General features: G+C 34.4%; 2 protein-coding genes across 2 annotated transcripts; both read left to right on the plus strand.

The window, feature by feature from the left end:
- Positions 1-2,686: 2,686 nt before the first annotated feature.
- On the plus strand, positions 2,687-4,131 carry LOC121228048 (disease resistance protein At4g27190-like). Its single transcript, XM_041111173.1, has 3 exons — positions 2,687-2,752; positions 2,813-4,014; positions 4,101-4,131. Exons 1-3 carry the CDS (start codon positions 2,687-2,689, stop codon positions 4,129-4,131), a joined length of 1,299 nt encoding a protein of 432 aa, XP_040967107.1.
- A 21-nt stretch (positions 4,132-4,152) lies between these two features.
- Positions 4,153-8,105, plus strand: LOC121227956 (uncharacterized). The gene is made up of 4 exons (XM_041110922.1): positions 4,153-5,666; positions 5,933-6,715; positions 6,872-7,622; positions 7,927-8,105. The coding sequence occupies exons 1-3, from the start codon at positions 4,215-4,217 to the stop codon at positions 7,370-7,372; spliced, it is 2,736 nt and encodes a 911-aa protein (XP_040966856.1). The 5' UTR covers positions 4,153-4,214; the 3' UTR covers positions 7,373-7,622; positions 7,927-8,105.
- The last annotated feature ends 1,248 nt before the right edge of the window (positions 8,106-9,353 follow it).

Genomic DNA, 9,353 nt, shown 5'->3' on the forward strand with positions numbered 1-9,353 from the left:
AGTTGGTTGAATCAGTGTGTAATGACTAATTATGGAAAATGTGGCATGTGAATCATTGTGTGAAGGACGCGGCCTTGGACATGGGCATATGCCCCTATTTTCAAGAAATTTTTCAATGTTCTCCAAAGTTCTCGATTTAGTCCCAGACCGCTTCCATAGTATGTTTTGGGCCTCATAGATCCATATCAGGGACTTAGTGATGAAAATTGAAAAGTTTAATTTGGATGTAAAAATTATGTCTTGGTTTTGTACGATTGCATGTATATGTTCTGGTAATGCCTCGTACCCTGTTCCGACGTCGAACACAGGTAAGGGGTGTTACAGGAAGGGTATTTATAGAAGGGATCCTCTTGTATTGTAGTGTGACGTAGCAAGTTGTTGCAATGGATAGTGGAATATTGGCATAGTGTATGTGAGTTATGGACGTAGTGGTCCTAGATAGTATGAGGTGGTTGTTATTCTTTGATGGTGCCTACTCAAAATTTGAGGTGTGTTCACACTAAGAAAAGTGTTTGTACCTAAAAAACGAGTGTCTGATGAGGTAACTTGCTGAGTGGGCAGCCTTGTCAAGGAAGCAGATGGCTAAAGCCATCTTCAAGAGGGAATAGGTGGTTAAGATCATCTTTTAGGAGGAACGAGTGATCAAAGGGACCTAACGGCGAGAGGTAGTGATTCCGGTGGTTTATTATGTTAATACGTGTCTAAGCATATGAAAATTTAACTATTCTTTATCATCCTCTCAATGTTAGTAGTTGTTGGATGCACTTATCTGTCACTTGAAGTCAACATCTACTTTTGATCTTTCGACTACCTCGGTCAATTTAGCCATGCAGGGTAAGCTTCCTCATTATATCGACAACATACCTTTCAATGACGAGATAATTGAGATGGAACCAATAAGCACATTTATATTTCTGAATCCGTTTTTGATTCTCTCCATACGATCTCCAATGCTTCTATCATTCTTTCCAATGGCCATTTGGTTGGTGTTCATTCTGTTGGAAACGTTGCCCTTTAACATCCAACATTTTCTTACATAATGTCCTTTTTGTTCTGGATTTCGAATTTAATTTGTTATCTGTGAGAGTTGGTTAGTTGACAAGAATGATCTTACTCTTCATGTGGCTCGGGCTCTCTATTTTCAGCATAAGGTCCCACTTCAATTAAGGTAGGAATGTCACCTCGTCAAGGCAAAAAATCCCCTCATTAGTTACTTTTCAACACTGCTTGATTATTCTTTCATTGAAGTCTTGCAAGGACAAAATTTTCCAAGTGCATTAACAGTAGTTTTTATTGGACATCATAAAATAAAATAATGTTTTAATTAGTATTTCTGTTAAAAAAACAACAATTTTTTTTATTTTTGAATGATTGAATGTTAAATTTGACTCTTTTATAAGATTGATGACCAAATTGACAAAAAATATAAATATAAAGGATTAAATTTGTCATTATACCTTTACAAAACAATAAAAATCTCATCACTTTCAATGAATAAAAATGAATTAAGGAAAACTAATTTTCATTTGCTATAACGATAGATTGTTTTTGTCAATAGAAAATACATATTTTTAAATGCAGTGAAAATGTTAAAGAAAAATTGAAAGTGTGAGAGCAAAGACTTAACATGTTCAAGTGGCGCTAATTAAGTTTGCTTTACCGACAAAACAAGCGAAAACTACGGATAAATCAACCAGTAGCCACTAAGATTCCTCTTGACTTGCCAATCCACTAAAAAGCAAATACTAATAATTACAATTTACAGTAATCTCATAACACAAACCCTTTGGCTAAACCAAAACCAAGAAATCCTACCTTATATTCTTCAGTGTTGGAATTTTCCAAGCACATAAACTCCAATTTCTTTGTCAAGGTTTCTCATCATTTTAGTGCTACCTTCATCTCTCTTCTTTTCTATTTCCCCTTTCCATAAAGACAAAAAAAATAAAATAAAATTCGAGTTTGCTTTTTGTGTTCAGTTTTATTTGCTTTCTTTTATTCCAAAAAATACCTAATCTTCAAATCCTTTTGATTGTTTTCAACTAGTGGAGCATTTTCTCAGCACCAAGTCTAGTTTGATTTTGAAGTTCTCAATTGAGGTAAAGGTATTTATATATGCTTCATTTCTTAAATTGTGTTTAAATACATACATACATATATATATATATTGATCTAATCATCTCTTATTCTGTTTTTTTCTTGAAGCAAATCAAAGCTAAAAGATGGCATTACACTCGTGTATTTGATTTTGTCAACTAGTATGAATTGATAAGCAACAAATAAAATGTAATAAAAACTTCTCAACTAAGTCTTCTTTCTGACTACTTATCTCACCAATTCTGTACCATACTTACAAAATTTCTATGGTATAAAATTATTTTTAGTTTTGCATCATATCAGTTCTACTGTCGGTATAAAATTATAAGATTTCAAATAATATTTTTTTATTAAGTTTAGCATAGTATTCACTTTTTGTGTTTTGTCTACAGCTGGACTGAATTGAATAAAAGCCGATTAATTTTCGTACTTGGAATTGTCTTTCACCTTGCATGGTATGTCTAAGATATAGATGTTCATCTTCAACATTTTTTATTTCTTTAATATTTTTTTTTCTAATATAATTACTTATGATTTGTTACAGTGTTTGAACTTGGAAAATCGTATTCTTCAATAGAGCTTGCCAACAATGGGTTATGAATTTTGTGAGTCTTCTCTTGCTAACTCCGTTGGAACACGAGTTGTGGACAATGTGGTAAAGCCGGTGGGACGTTAACTTGATTATGTCCGCCGCTTTCATGACAATGTTGAAAAGCTCGTGGAAAAAAAAGGTGAACTTGTAAGGGCACGAACTCGTCTGCGGCATGAGACTGACTTTGCTGAAAGGCAGCTTTTACATATTGAAGATGATGTACGGGATTTGCAAACGAAGGCAGTGGAAATCCTATCGAATGTGGAAACTTTGGAAATGGAAATTCAACAGAATAAGAGGTGTCTCAATTGGTGTCCTAATTGGAGTTGGAGATATCGATTAAGCAAGAAAGCAATGAAGAAAACTCTGGATATATCTGAGCTTTTGGAGAAGATCAACAAATTTCGTCAACCTGGACGAGTCGGTTACCGTGCTCCTAATACCCTTCCCACCATAGAATTCCTATGCTCTAAGGAATTTGTGGTTTCGGAATCTTCAAAGATTGCTTTCCATCAAATCATTGAAGCCCTACAAGATGACAATATCAGCATGATTGGATTGTGGGGGATGGGAGGGGTGGGCAAAACCACCTTGGCTCGTGAAGTTGGAAATCAAGCTGAAAAGCTGAACTTGTTCAATAAAGTTGTGATTGCAACTGTGTCTCAAAAGCCAAACTTCGAAGCAATTCAAGATCAAATTGCACAATACATAGACTTTGATATGAAGAATGAACGAGGAAGAAGATCAGTGCAAGATTTATGGCTCAGACTGAAGAATGAACAGAGGATTCTTGTTATCCTTGATGATGTTTGGACATATATCAACTTAAAGGAGAAGATAGGAATTCCGACCGGTGAAGATCATAAAGGCTGCAAAGTTCTTTTAACAACACGCCGCCAACAAGTATGTCTTGCTACGGATTGTCAAACGGTGGTACAACTGGGTTGTTTAGATGGCGATGAAGCTTGGACTTTGTTTGCAATGAAAGCAAGTCTAAATGGCTCTGTTGATGACGCTATTAGAAAGGTGGCAACTAAAATCATCAGAAAATGTCAAGGTTTGCCCATTGCTATAGTTCCGTTGGGAAGTGCTTTGAAAGGTAAAAGTTGTCACGAGTGGAAAACGGCATATCGGAGACTCAAAGATCGTAGATTAACTGAAATTGAAGATGTTAATGAAGAAAATGCTTATCTATGTCTTGAGGCGAGCTTCGATTACTTGAAGGGTATGGAGACGAAGACATGTTTCTTATTGTGCTCTTTATATCCCGAAGATCATGAGATTTATGTGGAGGACTTGGTGAGATATGCATGGGGATTGGAGTTGTATAAAGGCATCAACTCAATTGAAAAAGTTAGAAGCGAAGTGCTTGCATCGATTGAGATCCTCAAGAACTCTTGTTTGTTGTTAGATTGCGAAGAAAGGCATGTCAAAATGCATGATGTGGTTCGTGAAGTTGCTTTATGGATTGCATCCTCCAGAGAGGAGAGAGGAGTTTTCTTTTGCGAGTGTTGGAACATTGCCGATGGATGAAAGTTTCAAGCATTTCATGGCAATCGCCTTCAACACTGATCAACTGGGTGAACTTCCCAAAGGATCGGTTTTCCCAAATCTCAAATTTCTTTTACTTAGAGGAACAGGTAAGGATCGCATGGAAACTTCAAGTGAATTCTTTGAGGGTATGAAAGCATTAAAAGCTTGTGCTTTGGATCATCAGTTGATATCTCGAGTTCCATTTCAATTTCAAATCAACCTTAAAACTTTGAATCTGCGTTACTCTAGATTCTCTGACATCTCAATGATTGGGAAGTTGAAGACACTTGAGATTTTTTCTTTAAGTGAATCTCGTATCTCTGAATTACCGAACGAAATTGGTGATTTAGAAAATCTAAGACTGTTGGAGTTGTCAAATTGCAAAGAACTACGAAGAATCCCTTATCGATTAATACAAAGATTGTCCAATTTAGAAGAACTGTACTTTCATGGTTGTTGGTCAATGAAATGGGCGACTGAGAACACAACTGAAAACGAATGCTATTCTAGCCTATCAGAGTTGAATTTATTGCCCAAGTTGGGTGTTCTATCGTTGGATTTGGATCCTCAACATCTTCCAGATGGCTTTGTGTTTCCTAAATTATGGAAGTTTGATGTTTGGATTAGGTCTAATTGGTGGACGTCATTTAAACCTTGTCCAATCTCAAGATCTTTGAGAATAATTGACATTAAGTCCATAGATGCATGCAAGCAACTATTTGAAGATGTAGAATCTCTTGACCTAAAAACAGTGCAGGGCTATCCAAACCTTATTCCAAGCTTGGAGTTGGAATTCAGTAAGTTGACTTCTCTAGGTCTTGATAGTTGCGATGGTATGAAATGCCTAATTGATGCATCAAAGCAACAGGTGCCAACCACTGCATTCTCTAATTTGAGAAGCTTATCATTAGCATCTATGCTTGCTTTAGAAGAGCTGTGCAATGGCCCACAACCACAAGGTTTCTTACAAAAGTTAGAAACCTTGTCCTTACAGGATTGCAATGAAATGATTGGTTCAATTCCAATTTCACAAAATCTTGAAGCGCTTCAAGTTCATCAATGTGGTAAAATGCAAATGCTATTCCACACTGTTGAATTGAGAAGCATAGAACAGTGGCCCAATCATCATTTAAGCCTCCAAAGTCTAAAGGTTGTACAAATAAGTGACTGCAACAGTTTGAAATATCTCTTCCCAATGTCAGCTGCTAATAATAGCCTTGGGCAATTGCAATCTCTGGATATACGGAGATGCTCACAATTGGAAGAAATAATACAAGGGACAGAAGTGTTAAACATAAGCCCCCAAAGTCTAAGGAAAATAAGAGTAAGTGAATGCAATAAGTTGACATCTCTTTCCTCATTGTCCCATGGTCACAGGTTGCAGGAGTTATCAGTGGACGATTGTCCGCGGTTGACACCTCTTATCATTTCGGCTAAAATACAAGTAAGATTTATTAATTTTTTTTCCTCGTTAATAATTCGTGATCCCAATAGAGCAAATGCTTGTATAGCTGTTTAAAAGATATGTAGTTTTCATTTTATAATTTTGGTCTACAAACTAATCCAAATTACAGCTAGCTGACTATAGTACCATTTAATAACTCAGATAAAATTTCATTAATAGACTTTTTATGATTTGTAATAGAAATTAATTAATAAAATGATAAGTTGTTCACTTTCTTTACACATTTTGAAATGATTTGTTTATAGAAATTGGAGCTACGGAGAATGACAAGTGAGCAATTGAGCAATTTGGATATATGTAATTGTGAAGAAGAGGAGCAGATTACTGAGAAGGATCAAACTTCATCACATGATCATCAACTCCAACCTATTTGCTTTCCTAATTTTACTCTGATTAGTATCTTCAATTGTGAGAACTTAAACTGTCTCTTCCCGATCACTGTTGCTCATGGAAGCTTTCCAAAACATCTAAATGCGTCTAATTTGCAAACTCTGGAGATAAGGAACTGTTCCCAGTTGGAAGAAATAATCCAAGATCCACAAGTGTCAAACATAGGCCTTCAATGTTTAAGGGAAATAAAAGTTGAAAACTGCAATAATTTGAGGTATCTTTTCCCGATGTCTATTGCTAATAGCCTTCAGGGATTGCGAACTCTACAAATAAGTCGGTGCTTTGGATTGGAAGAAATAATCAAAGCAAAAGAGGCTGCCAACGTATGTCTCCATAGTCTAATGGAAGTATTTGTACGTGAATGCAACAAGTTGACATCTCTTGCCTCATTGTCCCATGGTCACATATTGAAAAGTTTGACAAATCTAGAAATTTACGATTGCCTTCAATTGGAAGACACTTTTCCAATCTCAATGGCTCAAGGTCTTCCTCTATTGAATGAGGTTGTGTTGGAAAATTTACCTCAATTCAAAGGAAGGGGTGGAAACGAGGTTGTGCTTACCCTTTCATCATTGCAGAAGTTAAAAGTGGTGAATTGTCCTGAATTGACACCTTTTATCATTTCAGCTAAAATAAAAGTAAGCTTTATAAATTGCTCATTAATCTTTTATTGATTTTCCTCTCTTGATGATTTACTGAACTATATGTATTTGTTTAAACTTAAATAATTTGATAATTTTTTAAAATTAATAAAATTTATGTAAGAAAATTGATGACTGATGATATGTTTATAGGAATTGACCCTTCTGATGATGAAAGGAAGGAAGAAAATGAGCAACATGATGGGGAGAGGAGGATCATCAGTCAGTACGGAATATTTAAAAATTTCCAATTTTAAAGAGTTATTTGACTCTATCTATAATCTTTCAAGCCTGAAGTTCCTAAGTTTGATGGAACTAACTGAATTGCAAGTGATATGGAATGGTCCCATCCAAGCTGTAAACTTTCAAAATCTCACTGAACTGAATGTTGGAAACTGTAGAAGCTTAAGATACATATTCTCACCTACCATTGCTCAATATTTGCCACGATTGAGCGAGTTACATATATCTGATTGTGAAGATTTGGAACAAATTATTGACAAGGATCAAACGTCATCACAACATCATCTCCAACCTATTTGCTTCCCTAGTCTGGCCGTCGTTAGTATCAGGGATTGTGAAAACTTGAAATATCTCTTTCCGATTACTTCTGCCCATGGTGGGCCTCCCAAAATTGGAGGCAATAAGCATTAGAAACGTCTCCAAATTAGAGCAGGTATTTGAAGAAGATGAAGCAAATGTGAGTACGGATGAAGAGAAAGTGATACACCTACCCCAATTAACCTACTTAGACCTTGATACGCTACCAAACCTCATGAGCTTCGGCCCTGTAGGTTATCATTTTGTTTTCCCATCTTTGGAGTATTTAGACGTAAAAGGTTGTCCCAACCTAACCACAAGTTTTAGTGTTGATTCAGAGCAATCAGTGCATGCCGAAACACAGGTGCATTTCTCTCCCAAACTCAGTAATGAGCTTTAAAACTAATGTTCATCTATTTGAATTCTTTTTCTGTGTCTTTAATTTCTATGAATTAATGCAAGATTTTCATTTTGGTTGTCTGAGAGAAATTATGTTTTATGCTTTAATTACTAAATGAAATTACATTAACTGTAATTAATTTATGTTGGTTATCAGTAGTTCTTTCTGGATATCCTTGTTGCATTATTATTTTCTTTTGTTGAAAATTCTGTTTGCTTTCATCATCATAAACAAACAGTAATATGTCAAGCTTTAATTCGTTTTGCAGGCAAGCCAATCAGTTGATGAAACTATAGTGGAAGAATCTGTTAGAGCTCCGGAAACTACATGGCCAGCTAGTAGCAACATATGGTGCCGGCTACACAGGGGCGAAGTCAGAACACTTTTTAAGAGGGTTTAGTGAGATTTTAACTTTTTATAGTCTATATTTTTATAAATTTTAAAGGATTAAATAAAATTTTTATAATTTTAAGAAGGTTAAAATATAATTTTATTTTTATTAATTTAAAATTTTAAAAATTTTTAAAAGACCTAAATAATAAATTTTTATTTTCGGGGGCCGGGTCCATGCCACCCCTTCTGGGTGGCGGAAAATAGAAACTGAAGAAGAGATTTCTGTACAACTTTTTTAATAGGAAGATGCAATTGAATGAAGGCAATTATATAAAAGGAGGTTACCTGAAAATCCATCCGTTCTGAACCTCTGTTATTTGTTTCATTAAACAACTTTCCAAAAATTACTTTTATTTAAAATAGTTGATATTTTTTAATGTTTGAATATCTTATGTAAAATATTTTTCGTCAAACGAATAAATCATAATATTAAACAACTAAACAATAGCTATTGAGTCAATACGTAAATAAAACAAAGTTTCTAATCTACAAAAATCTTTTGTTGCATGATTTTTTTTGTTATGAATATTTAAAATAGTCCATGATAAGCAAATATGTTAGTTTTATAATTATTTACAACATATTATTACAAATTGAATAATATATTTTATTTTTATTTGATTTTCATTTTTTTCTACTAAATATTATCAGTATGGTTATTAATATTTTTGATACGTTTAAATATTTTCATTTAATTTTTGGATCATGATTTAAATTTCATTAAGGCAAATTACCCTATACATCACACTAAAATAAGGTTGTTTCTATTTTGGTAACTCTAAATTTTTTTGTCAATTTAGTCATTGACATTAGAAAATTTGTTCAAAATGGTCACTCATTTGTTATCTCATTAACGGATTGCTTACTGAGCCTTCCACGTCAACTTTTTTTCACAAAAATTACAAAATTTTAAGTTAATGTAACACCGCATACCTGGCCTAGACGTTAAGACCAACTCTGGAGCTACACCAAATCATTTTAGAACAAACCAACCTTTAACTACTTGAAATTCAACATTCTGAAATCATGTAATTAGTTAAACCAAATATAGAATTTCAAACTTTCGAAATGTAAACCAAAATAAACACACAATAGCATGACTTTATAAAAACAGTAAAATAACTAGACAGAAATGACCGAGCTTCTGTCACGCCGACCTGTCTAAGTCTGTGGGTTACCTGTAATCCAAACAAACAGACTTAATGAGTTTACAACTCAGTGTGTAACTTACCTTCTCAATTAAACAATAACATAATAGATGTGATTTCAGTTCTTCATTAATCAGTCAATTCTCAGAATCGA

The sequence above is a fragment of the Gossypium hirsutum genome, chromosome A04 (assembly GCF_007990345.1).
Source record: "Gossypium hirsutum isolate 1008001.06 chromosome A04, Gossypium_hirsutum_v2.1, whole genome shotgun sequence".
NCBI classification, from domain to species: Eukaryota; Viridiplantae; Streptophyta; class Magnoliopsida; order Malvales; family Malvaceae; genus Gossypium; species Gossypium hirsutum.

What these genes read in the sequence shown, in the direction of transcription:
- LOC121228048 (XM_041111173.1), top strand. Translation starts at nt 2,687, where the DNA reads ATGGGTTATGAATTTTGTGAGTCTTCTCTTGCTAACTCCGTTGGAACA. An exon ending in CACGAGTTGTGGACAATGTG is followed by an intron (nt 2,753 to 2,812) that starts GTAAAGCCGGTG and finishes AATGTTGAAAAG; the next exon opens with CTCGTGGAAAAAAAAGGTGA. An exon ending in TATGCATGGGGATTGGAGTT is followed by an intron (nt 4,015 to 4,100) that starts GTATAAAGGCAT and finishes GTTTGTTGTTAG; the next exon opens with ATTGCGAAGAAAGGCATGTC.
- LOC121227956 (XM_041110922.1), top strand. Translation starts at nt 4,215, where the DNA reads ATGGATGAAAGTTTCAAGCATTTCATGGCAATCGCCTTCAACACTGAT. An exon ending in TCATTTCGGCTAAAATACAA is followed by an intron (nt 5,667 to 5,932) that starts GTAAGATTTATT and finishes ATTTGTTTATAG; the next exon opens with AAATTGGAGCTACGGAGAAT. An exon ending in TCATTTCAGCTAAAATAAAA is followed by an intron (nt 6,716 to 6,871) that starts GTAAGCTTTATA and finishes ATATGTTTATAG; the next exon opens with GAATTGACCCTTCTGATGAT.